At 44.9% G+C, this 14,978-nt stretch overlaps 1 protein-coding gene across 3 annotated transcripts in view; it reads right to left on the bottom strand.

The window, feature by feature from the left end:
* The window catches only part of NSF (N-ethylmaleimide sensitive factor, vesicle fusing ATPase), a 251,295-nt gene that overhangs the window by 73,727 nt on the left and 162,590 nt on the right, over window positions 1-14,978 (bottom strand). For all 3 annotated transcript variants that reach the window (XM_029572512.1, XM_029572513.1, XM_029572514.1), the window contains 4 exons: window positions 14,486-14,673; window positions 7,316-7,411; window positions 6,472-6,628; window positions 6,161-6,294 (listed from right to left, as the gene is read on the bottom strand). In XM_029572512.1, coding sequence (XP_029428372.1) covers window positions 6,161-6,294; window positions 6,472-6,628; window positions 7,316-7,411; window positions 14,486-14,673 — 575 coding nt within the window. The remainder of the gene's footprint in view (window positions 1-6,160; window positions 6,295-6,471; window positions 6,629-7,315; window positions 7,412-14,485; window positions 14,674-14,978) is intronic.

Raw genomic sequence — 14,978 nt, 5'->3', positions numbered from 1 at the left:
ATGATTCAATGGTTAAGATGGAAGGCCGTCACCACCTTAGGAAGGAACGTAGGGTGCGTATGCAAGACCACCCTGTCATGATAAAACTTAGTATAACGGGGATAAAGTCACTAAGGTCTGCAGCTCACTCACCCTGCGTGCTGAAGCTTTCATCAGCTGAGCTAACACCACTTTGAGGGCCCAAGACACAGTGGGAGGCAACTGAAGCAGGCCCTGCATGAAACATACATCAATACCTTTGTGGTATGCACCACTTGCACTGAGATGAACGCTGATGGAGTTGGTCTTTAAACCAGCTTCAGATAGGTGCAGAAGGTAATCAAGCAGTTTGTATGGGGCAGGAGTGCTCACACCACTCAGAAAGCCTCCTCCTCCACTTCAGTCCATAGGACTTTCTAGTGGAAGGCTTTCTGGAAGCCACCAGGACCTGAGACATGAGACATATCCTCTGAAAGATCAAGCGGCTGCAGGATTAACCTCTCAACATCCAGGCTGTGAGCAACAGGAGCCTGGAAGTTGGGATACTGCAGCTTGCCTTGGTCTTGCGTGATCTGAGGAAGTCCTCACAATGATCAGTCTCTGGATGGACAACTCCCGCAGGAGTGGAAACCAGACCTGTCTTGGTCAATGAGGGGCTATGAGAATCATAGTCCCTCTGACCTCATGAAGCTTCAAGGAAGTCTTCACCACTAAGGGAATCGGAGGAAACGCATACAAAAGATACTTGCCTCAATGACTGACAAGGACATCAAAGGCTGGTTTACCATCTGACCTGTACAGGGAGCAGAATCAAGGCAAATCAGATATTCCCCCAGAGGCAGAATATCTGATTTGCTACCCCCTGGTCCATGACCACTTGTGGGATCTGAAGGCTTGATTCAGCCTGTTCGCTACCACATTCTGTGACCCAGCCAGGAACATGGCCCTGAGCACCATCACATGAGAAAGGGCCCACGACCAGATCTGGACCACTTCCTGACATAGGAGGTAAAATCTCATGCCTCCCTGCTTGTTGGATCTGTGTGGATCAGGACAACTTTGTTGGACTGAAAGCCCATAGCGCGTACCTGATCACCTGAAGCTCCAGGAAGTTGACTTGACAAAAGCATTCCTGGGTGGACCAGAGACAGAGTGCTGAGCCCATCTAATGAGCTCCCCACCCAGGGTGGATGAATGTAATCCACTTTGAAACTGAAAAGTGGAATATAAATAAAAAAAATAAAAATAAAAATAAAATGCACCCATGGTTAGGACAATTTGGGAAAGGGGACTTTGAAACAAGCTCCCCTGTTCCAGATTTGAAAATACTTGCCACCAGGTCGATGAGTCCCAGAGAGACGGGGTGACTTGGATGCAATCCTGAAGGCTCTGAGTGGCCTGATGCTACTGCCACCTCAGGGTCCATTGGGCTCTGCCAATGGGTAAACATGCCAATGGAGTGACATGGATGTTTGTGGCCATATGGCCCAACAACTTCAACATGTGCCAGGCTGATACCTGCTGGCTCTATTGGATCTCTGCCGTGATGGTCGTCAAGGTGACGTCCCTCTGGCGAGGTAGGAAGGCCTTGGCCTGAGCCATGTCTAGTAGGGCTCCTATGAAATCCAATTGAAGTGATGGACTGAGATTGTACTTTGGGTAGTTGAGAACAAACTCTAGTGACTCCAACACCCTGATGGTCAAACACATGGTCCTGATGGCATCTGCTTGAGACATGCTCTTGATCAACCAATCGTCCAGACACAGGAAAACATGCACTCCCAGCCTGCGGAAGTACACAGCCAAGATGGCCAGGCATTTTGTGAAGACCAGTGAGGCTGACACGAGCCCAAATGTCAACTCCCAGTACTGGAAGTGCATTTTCCCACCACAAATCACAGATGCTTCCTGTAAGCAGGGAAGATCTTGATATGGGTGTATACATTCTTTAGGCTGAGAGAGCATAGCCAGTCTCCTTTTTGCAAGAGGGGGGATCAAGGTGCCCAGGGAAAGTATCTTGAACTTTTCTTTTTTTAGAAACTTGTTCAAGGCCTATAGGACTAGATGGGATGGAGGAGTCCTATTCTCTTTGGAATCGGAAATGCCTGGAATAGAATCCCTATCCTCTTTGCTCTGGTGGTATGGGCTCGACCACTCTGTCCGTTAAGATGTTAAGAGGGAGGAAAGCTCCCCTAGCAGTACGTCGTTGCACTACCAGCCCCCAAAATGGTGTTGATGGGAGTGAGAAGGCAGAGGATAGTACTTCCTTTGGCGAAAGACTTCCTTGCCCGGTCTTGTTGGATGAGGAGGACATGTCCGGAATATTGGCGGAGAGTTGTTGGAGCGTTTCCTGATGGTCCCGAAGTTGGACCACAGCATCCCTCACCCTATCTCTGAAGAGATTATCTCCAGTACACAGTATGTTGTTCCTGTACTGCTGGTTGGAGATCAGATGACTGCAGCTGTGCCATTCTGCAAGTGCCGTTTCCTGCTGCAGAGACTTTCAATGCCGTCTCACAAACATCATAGGTCACACAGACCTTGTCTGCACTCCAGGCCCTTATACACCAGCAACATGAGGGTGTCTTGCTGCTGAGGCACCTGCTTCCATATGTCCTGCGAGTACAGGCTCTGTGAGCAATAAGCATGGCACCTGAAATACCTTCCTCCCAAGAGTGTCCATCACTCTATGGTCCTTCCCTGGGGGGCACCGAGGAATGAGTCCGAGAGCACTTGGCCCTCTTGAGGGCGGATTCAACCACCTACTGCTGGGGCATTTGATGTTTATCAAATCTGGCAGCCTTCTGGACAAGGTAAATCCCATCTGCCTTCCTATTGATGGGAGGCACTGTGAGGGGAGTGTTTCCATATCCTCAGCAGCAACTAAAGGATATTGTGTTCTGGGACCAAAACAATCTCCTTAGAAGGGTCCACAAACTGGAGGATCTCAAGCATTTTGTGCCTGGCATCCTTCTCCGGCAATAACTGAAAAGGGATGGCTTCCACAATCACCCTCACAAACCCTCCGGTCAAATTCTCAAGCGGATGCTTCCTTCGCTCCTCTGGAGGAGAAGGGCACCCTCGGAAGAGGCCTCTGAAGCATCATCCCCCCAGGCGTCATGGGGTTCCTCATCCTCACTGAAGGCAACAGTGGATGGGTCCTTAGGTGCTCAGCCTACGTCCACAGGTGGAGGCACCGGTAGAATTGGATTGGGGGGGGGGGGGGGGTGGCAGGCCTGTGTCTCCATCTGCCTCTGTGGCGTTTCGGTAGGGGGAGGCCTCTGACCCCACCAGGCATTAATGCTGTCCTAGGAACAGATGCCAACTGGGTCTTAACGCACCAATGAGTACTGTATCGCTCCATGGTGAGACTGCACCTTGAATACTGTGTACAACTCTGGTCGCCGCATCTCAAAAAAGATATAGTTGCGATGGAGAAGGTACAGAGAAGGGCAACCAAAATGATAAAGAGGATGGAACAGCTCCCCTATGAGGAAAGGCTGAAGAGGTTAGGGCTGTTCAGCTTGGAGAAGAGACGGTTGAGGGGGGTTATGATAGAGGTCTTTAAGATCATGAGAGGTCTTGAACGAGTAGATGTGACTCGGTTATTTATACTTTCGAATAATAGAAGGACTAGGGGGCATTCCATGAAGTTAGCAAGTAGCACATTTAAGACTAATCGGAGAAAATTCTTTTTCACTCAATGCACAATAAAGCTCTGGAATTTGTTGCCAGAGGATGTGGTTAGTGCAGTTAGTGTAGCTGGGTTCAAAAAAGGTTTGGATAAGTTCTTGGAGGAGAAGTCCATTAATGGCTATTAATCAATTTTACTTAGGGAATAGCCATTGATATTAATTGCATCAGTAGCATGGGATCTTCTTAGTGTTTGGGTACTTGCCAGGTTCTTGTGGCTTGGTTTTGGCCTCTGTTGGAAACAGGATGCTGGGCTTGATGGACCTTGGTCTGACCCAGCATGGCAATTTATGTTCTTATGTTGAGCTTCTCCAGAAGAGTTATGAGGATGGGCGGCACTGCTTCCTGTGCCATCTATGCCACGGGACTGAAACCCTGCAACGCCCCGTCCACTGCTAGCTGGACTTGATGCTTCAGCTCCTCTTCAAATGTTGCCGATGCCAAGACCAACTGGGAGTAAGGAGAGGTAGCTATATTTTTCTCGGACCCTAGAAGCGGATCCTTGACTGGCATCAGGACTGATGGAGACCATTATGGAACCCCAGCACCAATAGAGGATTGCGTTGCTTCGTGGGCATTGCAGCAAAAGCTGATGCCTCCCTGAGCCTGGCACTGTGCATCAACGGGGACCTGTGCAGATGCTTCTTTGGCTTCCCTCAATACTCAGTCCGATCCTTCCCTGGTGCTGAGGCTGATGATGAGTAACCTGACGTCCTCAGCCTGGAGAAGATCGATGATGGTTGGTCTCCGACGCCCCTGTCCACTGGCAACATCTATGAAACGGACAGTCCCGCCGATGTCGATGGCTCGGTGACCATCAGTGCGGCTCCTTGGTCCTTCTATGTCGATGCCTATGGCTCCGATTTCTTGGACCCATCTTGTTGAGTTGAAGTCCCTTTGTAGTCATCTGTGCACGTAAGTGGCAACCCCAGATGTCATGCAATGCCCCTAGGGAAAGGACATGTCTCAGGCGAATCCGTAATGGACATGATCCTCTGGCACGGGGCATCGCCGAAAACGGAACGTGGCCATGACGGATGAAACAAAAGGGGAAGATGGCGGTGAGGCGTCATTGGCTGGCAGGCACTGATGCCACAGGGGAATCAACCATGAAAGGAAACTTACCTGAATCGCCAAAAACCCTAACTAGGAGACACTTTGGGAAGGCACTGAGAGGGATCCGGTGATGGAACAACGAGAAAGAAAATCTGTGAAAAACCTGAGAAAAATGAAGTTTTCCACAAGGCCAAAAATAGCCAAAGTGAGCTCACTCACACTGTGATGCTTAAAGCTCTGCGGAAAAAGAGACTGGAGAGGGACCCAGTATATGAACATGTGGTATAGGACATGTGAGCATGCTCAGTGTGCCTAAGTCAGTCAAAGTTCTAGAAACTTTGCATAAGTTTTCTGCATTGGAGCTCCATCTGATGATGTCACCCATGTGTGATGACTACCATCATGCTTGTCCTCGGAGAATGGTTGTTTAACTTTGACACCAAGGGTGCTCCTCTGGTTTATTTCACAAAAGTGATGGACATATGTTAAGAAACTGGTACAACAGAAGAGTGAGGAAGAGAAACGGATATATGAGAGACAGAAAGACATATATATAGGAGACAAGAAGTAAAGACACAGAATGATTCTCTATAGAAAACAGACTTATGCATATACAAAGAAATAGGACACAGAGAGAGGAAACTAGATGAAAGCAAGAAATAGGTACATAGCTGCTGAAGATGCACACAAGGAGAGGATAAACACCATGAGGGTAATTTTCAGAAGGCCTGCATAGGTGCAAACTACATAGGAATTCTGGAGAATTTTCTAAACCATTTCGAGGGGTAAAGCCGTGCTTTATCTGCAGAAGTGGGTCTGTAGAAAACTGCCTGCCTTACATGCGTGTAGAAGTTTGTTTGCAGGACTACAATCCACAGCAAGAAGTGGCATTCCTGATGTAGGGATTTGCACTTACACGCAAAAGTATGCATTCATTTTTCTCGGAAAAAATTTACCCACACAAATTAGCAGGTGAACATAAATGTGCACAGAGGTTCTTCCAAAATCAGGGTAAAGTCTGTGGGTAAAATGTACCTGTAGACTTTGCACCAATGTGCTCAGATTTATTCTCATCCCCTTTAAGTGCACACTGAGAACATTTTTAAAAACACTATACTTGAAGCAACGTGGTACTTAAACTGCATGCACTAAAACCATCGATGGATTTTGCTCCTGATTTTTTTTGGGGGGGGGGGGGGGGGGGGGGGGAGGGAGGAGGAGGCAGAGAGGGGCAAATTTGAAAATTCAATGTGTGTACATGGCTATGGCAGTTGAGGGCAGTAATTTTCAGTCAGGTCATTTTAGATGGGTAAATGCTTTTGAAATTTGCCCTCATCTGAAAAAGGCAGAGTGAGAAAGAGATGGAGGCTGGGTGGAGAAAACAGAAGACACGAAGAAGAAAAATGCGCACAGAAAATGCAAATGGCACTACCTTCTTTATAGCCTGACACTTGGCTGTTTCTGAAAAGCCTATCATCTTTTCAGGGGAACAGATCTTGATGAAAGGGAAGTTGGATTCCTCGGAGATCTTTGCTGCCAGGGCAGTCTTCCCACTGTGAGGAGGACCTGAGGAAAAAAAATGGATGGATGCCAATCAAAAGCTCTGAACGTACCCCACATCACAGCCTTCCCCCTCCACTGTCTCTTAAACTCCAGGTTCTTGCATTTTACTTCTAACTACAACAAATTCAATTGTGCACAGAAAATTGGAGGAAAAAGACACCCCAGAACCATGAATCTTACCCTCCAAGAGAACGCTGACCAGTGGTGTGCGGTCACTGTTTTTGGTTTGCTGGACCAGCAGCTCTCCATCATCCAGGACTCGTGTCACAGGGTCACCCCATTTGATGATACCATTCATGATGTAACAGGCATAGTCTTCCTGGTTGGTACCAAATGCCTACATATGGGGAGGGAAGGCAAACCTGTGAAATGTAGGAGTTGCAGCCGAGAGGGAAGGTGTGCCAGACCTGTCATTCTCACTTCAAAAGAATGTGTGTTAAATCGTTTTTCCTGAACTAAGACCACCTGGCAGTACTATGCAGGTTATTAAAGGTACAATGTACCTGCTTTTTAGTTTCAATCCATATAGAGATATAAATACTAGAATTTATTTTTACACCAGGTTACATACACTGAATAGCAATATGCTGCTTTGCTTTCCTGCTCTTTCTTGAAAGCACTGTGAATCCTGGCTTAGTTTAAAATCTTTATATCTCTGGTTGTAGAAGTACAGTACATTGTACCTTTAATAACCTGCATAGTACTGCCAGATGGTCTTAGTTCAGGAAGAACGATTTAACACACATTCTTTTGAAGTGAGAATGACAGTAGTTCCGACATCAAAAGGCAGCAACTGCGAACTCTCTCACAGAGCTTTACCACCATATCGCTATCTGGAGGGGATTTAAAATGAACGTGGACTCTAACGACACCAATATCTCACAAATGAGAACTTGTTACACAAATAGAGACTTTCATGTGCAAGGCGATGGAAATAGTCTAAAATTTGCACCACTGAACTAGAATGCACAATGAAGCAGGTGGCATTCCTCCATCTTCACACGCATACAGTGGATTCACTCACAGGTTTGATATCATTTTCCAAAGAAGCAAAGAAGTCTCCTCTTGTGACTTGCAGGCGCTCTGCCTTCTCCATGTCCACCTCGACTGTGTTACTGGCCTGATAAAAGAGAAGGAAAATTAGATTCTGTATGTGTGGAAGTTATACTTCAGCAACATATGCCTACGAAGCCCATAGTAACATGGCAAATGAGAGCAGAAAACAACCAACTGGCCCATCTAGTCTGTCCAGTTACTCCTGTCCACACTGCTAAGGATATCTCCTGGCTGCCAGCCATAGAAGCGTGAGCACAAGCAAGATATCACTCCTTAACAGAGTCCGTATTTGCAGCGGCTAGCACAAGGTTTAACAAGCAATGGGACGCGCGTCCATAACCCCTGATGCAATACGGGGATTAGCGCGTCCAGATTACCGCATAGCTAATAGCGTTCTTCACATGTAAATTCCATGTAGATGAGGCTATTAGCTAATCCCCCTGATGCCAAAAGATTCCCGTGTGTCCAATGCACCCATTGCAACGCGGCAAATTTTATACCAGCCCTGGGCTCAAGGGTGCATTAAAAAAAAAAAGAAAAATCCTGTTTTTAGGGATTCCTCCTAATAGTATCGCAATACTAAGTAGGAGGAATCAAATAAAGCAGATTAAAAAAAAGTTTGGGAAAAAAAAAATTCCAGATGCCCAAAAGACACACACAAGATACACGGTCCAGGCCACGTATCTTGTGCATGTCTGTGCCAGTAGCAGGAGAAAACGGACACTCAGATTGAGCGTCCATTTTCCCAACCCGCTTGATAGCCACCTTTCCTGTGCAACTCTATGCCAAGGCGGCGCTAGGGATGCACAAATTTTCCCTGGCGCCTCTTTGTGTGTGACCCCTAATTTAAATATTGGGTCACACGCCCAGGAGTGTGGCTGGGCACGCATTAGGAAAATGGGCACTCAACACTGAGCGCCCGTTTTCTGCACCCAAATAGTGCATTGGCCCCTTTGTGTTTTCTATCACCCTGGGTAGATGAGCAAACAAACTTCCAACTTTAATCAATCACTGTCACTTCCTCATCCATGTAACCTGGAGAAAGCTATAGTATTAGTAAAAATTGTGGGGTGTTTTTTTGTTTTTAAAGTAATTCATTTAGTATTTGTACAAGAGCATTAGCACCTTTTCATTCTGAATTTCAATTTGATTTCTCAAGGAAGTATTTAAGCTTTTGATTTATGAGTTCTGAGTTTTTGAAAACTCCTTCTCAGTCTTGCTTCCCATTTTAAATCCGGGTAAACTGGGAAAAAAGGCATATGATAATGATCCTCAGACAGCCTCCTGTACGCATCATGCAGGTAGCATGGAAAGTACCCACAGCATGAACAGCTACAGAGTGACCCTTGGGGGGGGGGGAGATCATTGTAAAAAAACAAACAAACCTCTAAATAGGACCAAAATAAGACCCAGAGGTGAGTAGACCACTTCTCTTTAGGTAGGTCTAATATTGCAGCTTTACCATCCCTGCATGTAACCTTTGTGCATGCTTACTGGCTGCTGCAGCCAATTATGATTTAAGAGATGCACTATATGTATGCCCTATGCAAAATCCATAATTACGATTTACTTTAAATAGTAATAGCATATTTTACTCAAATGGAGGCCAATATTTGCTCATTCAATTCATCCCAGCTAGAGCTCAGCAGAGACAGGTATTGCATTATACTTTCTTTACTGGATTAGGAAATAGTCATGCAGGTAAAGTGTATAACTATATATATCAATCGCAGTGTGTACTCCAGCTCTGTAAAAATATCCAATGATGTCTATAAGTAAATTCACTATTTTTTTCAGTGCCATGAACATGTGGGGGCAACCTATTTTCACAGGTGATATATGTGGGAGGGAGCTGTAATCACAAATCAGAAGAAGTGAATCTCTGATCTATCTAGTGCATGTGCCTATGTGTAGAACCAGATAGGATCCCTTCCTATCCAGGCAACACTGCTCCCAATACAACTAGAACCAACTCTGTATCTCAAAATCTATCCCTTCCTCAGGGGCAGATGCAATGAAGTGCGCTCAGACTAGTGCACAGGCTAATCTGCGTTTGGATGCACGTTTTGGACGTGCTAGACTAACACCAGATGCAGTAAGGGGATTAGCGCATCCAAATAAATGCATAGCTAATAGCGCTCATCACATGTAAATGCCATGTAGATGAAGCTATTAGCTATCACCCTCCGATGCAAAAAATCACTGGTCAACCAATGTATACTTTTTAACACGGCAAATTTAACGGCAGCCCCGGAGCTGACGTTGTCAGTCAAGAGCACATGAAGAAACAAACAAAAAAAAACTGGTCTCTGTAGTTCCTACAACTTAGTATCATTGTTATACTAAGTTCTATTGCTTGCAGCACTTAAAATTAGGGGGAAAATGTAAGGGCTCAATTACAAAAAAAAAAACAAACTCTGGGTGCAGAATATACATGCACAATGTGCACACTGTAAGCATGCGTGTATACTGTGCATCTGAGTTAACTGCAGCGGGATAAAACAGACACTTGTACTAAACGCCCGTTTTCCTGGGTGCCCGATGCTTTACAGTGCTAGGGATGCACAACTTTAGCTGACCACGTCCTTTTTAACACGGCAGCTCATTAAGATATAGCATCATGCAGCCAGGTTGATGTGCGCACATTGAAAAAACAGGCACCCAGTTTTGGATGCACATTTTTACACGCGTGATATTGCGTCCGCCCCTCAGTGTCTTAAATTGTCTTAAAGAAGCCGAAGACCTGTTTCTTATCAAGCAGTAAAATTGATGAAGATTACTAGAACTGGGAACAGAGGCCACCAATAAGCATGCTCTCCTCCTTTCTCTGTGGTCCAGACACAGGGAAAGTCACTGCCCCAGGCCACATCTTATCTCTTTGCAAACCAAGTCACATCCCAAGCATTCATCAGTATCTGTTTCTCAACAAGAAAACAATGGCTAGGGCTTTTGTTAAAGGCCTTGTACCTGCAGGTGTGGCTGGGGTTTAGCCTAGTCCAGGAGAACCAGCAGAGCTGCCGCAGGCCGACACCGTTTCATGTGCACAGAAAGGTTGAGTGAGGAGTCTGAAACTGTTAGAGCGGGTCACAAACCTGTCTATGACTTAAGCAGCCCAATTTCACTTGGCAGTTACAGGAATGTGAGGGCAGTATGTGGGGCTCCAGCCCCTTCCTCCACCCTTATCTTCCAATGTTCAGTCAATGTATTCATCCAGTTTCAGAACGTGTCCCTGGACAATTCGTAGACTTTAAAAGATGAATATTCTATGCTCATATAAAGCAGAGTAAAAGTAAATATTCACAATAATATACAGACAGAGATGTAAATTGTGGACACTGCCTCCAGGCACATCTGATCATACGCAGATCAATGTTTACAGTCAAAGGATGCCAACCTAGGAATTTGACTGGAAGGCATGCGAAAATAAAAAATGTTTGTAACGCCTTCTTAAAGGATCGTAAACATTCGATGGTACGCAGCTGGTCTGTGAGTGAATTCTACAAACGTGGGCCTGCCACTGATAATGCTCTGTTTAAAGTTCTATCCAGACGGGCCAATTTTACCCAGGGGACCTCCTGGATCATCTCACCATTATGAGAGAGGACATTTCAAGATAAAGGCCCAAATGTGACAACCCAGGAATCAGCAGCATGTTTACTAATTGGCTTTCCTGCTGTCTGAGCTGGTCCACTTCCAGCATCCACCTGCTCAGACTGGATATTAAAAGCAAATACTTTTATGTGCAACACTGGCTGTTTCATTTTTCTTCATTTTGTACACCCTGGAATTTTTCAGCAAGACACCCCCCTGTAAAGAAAAACTGAAAAAGGAGGCACGTTTTTCATATGGAAATTTAAGCTTCAAAGCCTTTTGTGAGAAGAGACTTTGCGTCTCGCTGCAGCTCTCCCTGTGTCCAGAGGCAGAGTGAGAAAGGGGAAGCTTGGCTTTGATACTGTGGGTAATGGTGATACTACAGCACAGAGAATATTGACCTCTAAATCCCTCAGCATTGTTCCTGGGCTCTCTGGGCAGTTTGTGCTGCTTGTGACTGAGTGATCTAATGACTCCAGCTGTTTAAGGAGATAAGTTACAGAAGGGACAGGGTCACAGACCAGAGCTGTCGATAAAAGGCTTAACTGGGTTTAAAATATCTTCAGACAAAAGGTGAACTTCTTGTCAAGCTGAACAGGTCAGAAGGTCTGACAACAACCTAAGGAGAAAAAAGCCTCTTGAAAATGAACTTGAGAAACAGAGTCAGAAAGAGCTGACCTTCAGTGAAGACCACCTGTCTAAAGACAAACCTTTTCCAGATCTAAATGTTTTGTTATGCAACATGGAATATATTACATGACTTTTCAAGGTTTGCAATCTGGCATGACTTCCTCCAGATCTGTACACAGACTCATCACAAAGGATTTACAGTACAGTTTGTCCAGCTAGGATCTTATCCTCACCACATAGAGGGTTGCAAACCTGGTTAGGTTTTCGGAGGAAAAAGATCTTTAGAGATGACCGGATTGGACCACAAGGCAAAGCTGCTAATCCATGATTTTATATTTATGAAATATTATTACATGCCTGATCAACACACTCCAAAAGCAGTGCAATATAAACATTTCCTCTACAGGAATGACAAACCCACAAATTAAGACAAACACAGAAAAACACCATATTTGAGATCAGTAAGCCATTTTAAATTTTCACTGTGTAGATGCTCATATAAGGCAGAAATGTTGCCCTCCTCTGGCCTGCAACACAAATACAACAGCTGTAATGAAAGTCGTCTGATCCGGTTTTCAAGCCACATTTTGTTGTGCTGTGCTGCCTAACCTAGCAGGTAGCTCTCTTTCCTGTTATTTTACAAAGCCAGGCAGGTCATATGGCCGCTCACATCCTTGTGCAGTTGCGAGTTTCAAACAGACTCATTCAGGCTGAGCTCACCTCACATGTTAGAAAAGTGATGGCTCATTTCAAGGTGCAGGGAGGAGAGGGGAACAGGTTTCTTGTAATAACCACCCTCCTCGTTAATTAATCTTTGCTCTAGTACTGTACTCCAACACACAGCGGGGGTCAGGGGCTATTTAATTATGTTGTAGGTATAAAACACCGAGTGAGATCAAAGGCTGCAAATCAAAAGATAATTGCACCTTCTTCTGTTTATCAATTAATATTGAAAAAAATCTCATCTACTACATAAATTTGTTTGCTGCCTTCATACGCCAGTCACTCACAGCCAGTACAGACAGGAGACGAGTCTTTCAGCTTACACCTGTAGGAGCTAATAACTCTGCATTTCAACACTATCAAATATCAAATACTGCCTTTATATTTCATTAATCTTCTAACCTTTTTAACCTGACATTTCCCCCTCTCTCTTATTAAAGGCACAGTGTATGCCAAAGCACAGAAACAGACCCCTGTTTTAAACATCTACAGAAGCCAAACGTGAGCAGAAAACGTGCACTAAATTTTAGCACTTGTCTTTACTCACAGACTTAAAAATGAGTTAACACCTGATGCTAAATGACATGCAAATGATTACAGTGCTAAAAAAACTTGCCAACAAATACATAAGCATAAAATATGAGCTGCAAGCATAAAACTGAAAAAGAACGCTAGACAGGCATAAAGTGAAAAAAGTGCTTTTGTTTGGGACAGGAAGTTATAATAGAATTGTCACCACTGTGCAGTGCTTGCTGTATGTACAAATGTCTATTGCTGTTACCTTATGTTTCTCTGGATTGGTCCTTTTCAGTGTGCAAGGACTGCCACCTCCCCGTCCCGCTGCTGTCATGTAGCTTCTGCCTGGCTATTAGTTCTACAGCTGTTCTCAGATCTTATGCATTGGGAAATGAGACGAATCCAGAGAAACAGCGAGTGCTACACAATGGTGACAATTCTGTTGCAAAAAGTGCATTTCTCAAAGAGCTTACATAATAATAGATTGTTGCACATACAACAAAATTATGCATCTCCGACTCAAGAGGGCCTGGGGGCACAGTCTTTCTGCTCTGGCTCAGAGGTCCTACACTCTGGTACCCCAGTGTTTAGTGCAGGTATTTTAGAACAGGAGTTTAATTTGATTGTCAAAATTGGAGTAAAGTGTTAGTCTGTGATGCTGTGCCAGTATGGTCAAAGCCCTGGGGTTCCCAGATTCAGAGGCCTGTCCTGAAAGACCTGCATCCAGGACCACACTGGACACCAAAGACTAAAACTAGTCCAAGATATGCAAGTTAACTTTACTCCACCCTCTGACACAGAAGTTCGAGTTTCCAGCATTAAAAAAAAACAGGGGCTCTAATGTACCTCTCTGCATTGGGGAGTATTAGCCAATACCTTCTTTAGCATGGGATTTGCACTAATTTGAGCATGCATTTTTAATCACATTTGTGTGCACATTTTTGAGTGCTAAAATCCTTTTTAAAGACGATTAAAGTTATACACTCAAAAATGAGTGCTCAACTTAGCACAAGTTCTTACAAATTAACCTCTTAGTGTCTTCAGGCCTGGGAGGAACTAGACTCAGGTCTCTGGTATCTGTTTATGACCAGCATAGCAGCACTAGAAAATGCAAAGTTCCATTTGACTGAAAATGTCTCAGCTGTGTCTGTAGAAAAATTATTTACAACCCCAAGGAGTCAACCTGACACTAGGTGAAACCAAATGCTAAGACAGTGCAATTCTTTTATTGAAACAGGGCGTTTCCATCTACATCTCTGAACGCATAATACAAAGGCTAGAACGATAGGCATGCGCTGCCACAGCACCTGCTAGGGAGACCCGAGTGGTGTTTGTCTTTGAAAAATAAGGCACAAAGCAAGGTACTTTTCCACGGCTGGAGAGAGATCATGAGTGCTCCACCCAGAGCAGCAGTTGCCAAGCTCCCAAATAGCATCAACACTTTAAGGAAAGACAAGAATGCCAAGCATGCCAGTAAAACACAATTTACATTCTATTTTCAATTTTGGTCCGAAAATGAATCAGGCCAGAGTTTAGCACGAGTTTATTAGCTCATCATAAAGGTTAACCAAAACCTTCTGAATAACTTCCCTGAACATATGTATCCAAACAAACCAAAAGCCTGCATTGGCCACTGCCCAGGCAACAGGGAGTGGAGGGGGTCAGGCACATGACTGACCTTTATGTGCCGATTCATAGCAGTGGACTGGGCAGCTCGTACCAAACCCTCCAGTTCAGCCCCGCTGAAGTTCTTGGTCTCCTGAGCCAGTTCAGGAACATCGACGTCTGAGGAAAGTAAACTGTGCTCTCTCATTCTTGCTGTGTGGATATGAAGAATCTGAATACGGCCCTTCTCATCCGGTAAACCTGGCCATGGAAGAGGACAACTAGTAATAAATTGTCTACTCTAGTATATGAACTCTTCTAGTACCAGTGTTTTGCAGCTTTTGTCTGCTGGGACCTTCTCCTGAATAAGCAGCAGTATCAAGTATAACAAGCAGACGTTACTCATTCTCCTCTTCTACTGGCATCAAAATCTCTCACTACCCCAAACTTTATTACCACAAACTAACAACATGGCTGCTAGTATGTAGTCCCAGCAAAGAGGCAGAAGAGTTGGGTAGACAAGGAGATGAACAATCCTCAACCACTGGTGAGGAAAGATGATGTGT

This window comes from Rhinatrema bivittatum, chromosome 12 (assembly GCF_901001135.1).
Source record: "Rhinatrema bivittatum chromosome 12, aRhiBiv1.1, whole genome shotgun sequence".
Classification (NCBI taxonomy): Eukaryota; Metazoa; Chordata; class Amphibia; order Gymnophiona; family Rhinatrematidae; genus Rhinatrema; species Rhinatrema bivittatum.
The sequence above is the reverse complement of the archived record's forward strand: the minus strand, read 5'-3'. Positions and strand labels throughout refer to the sequence as shown.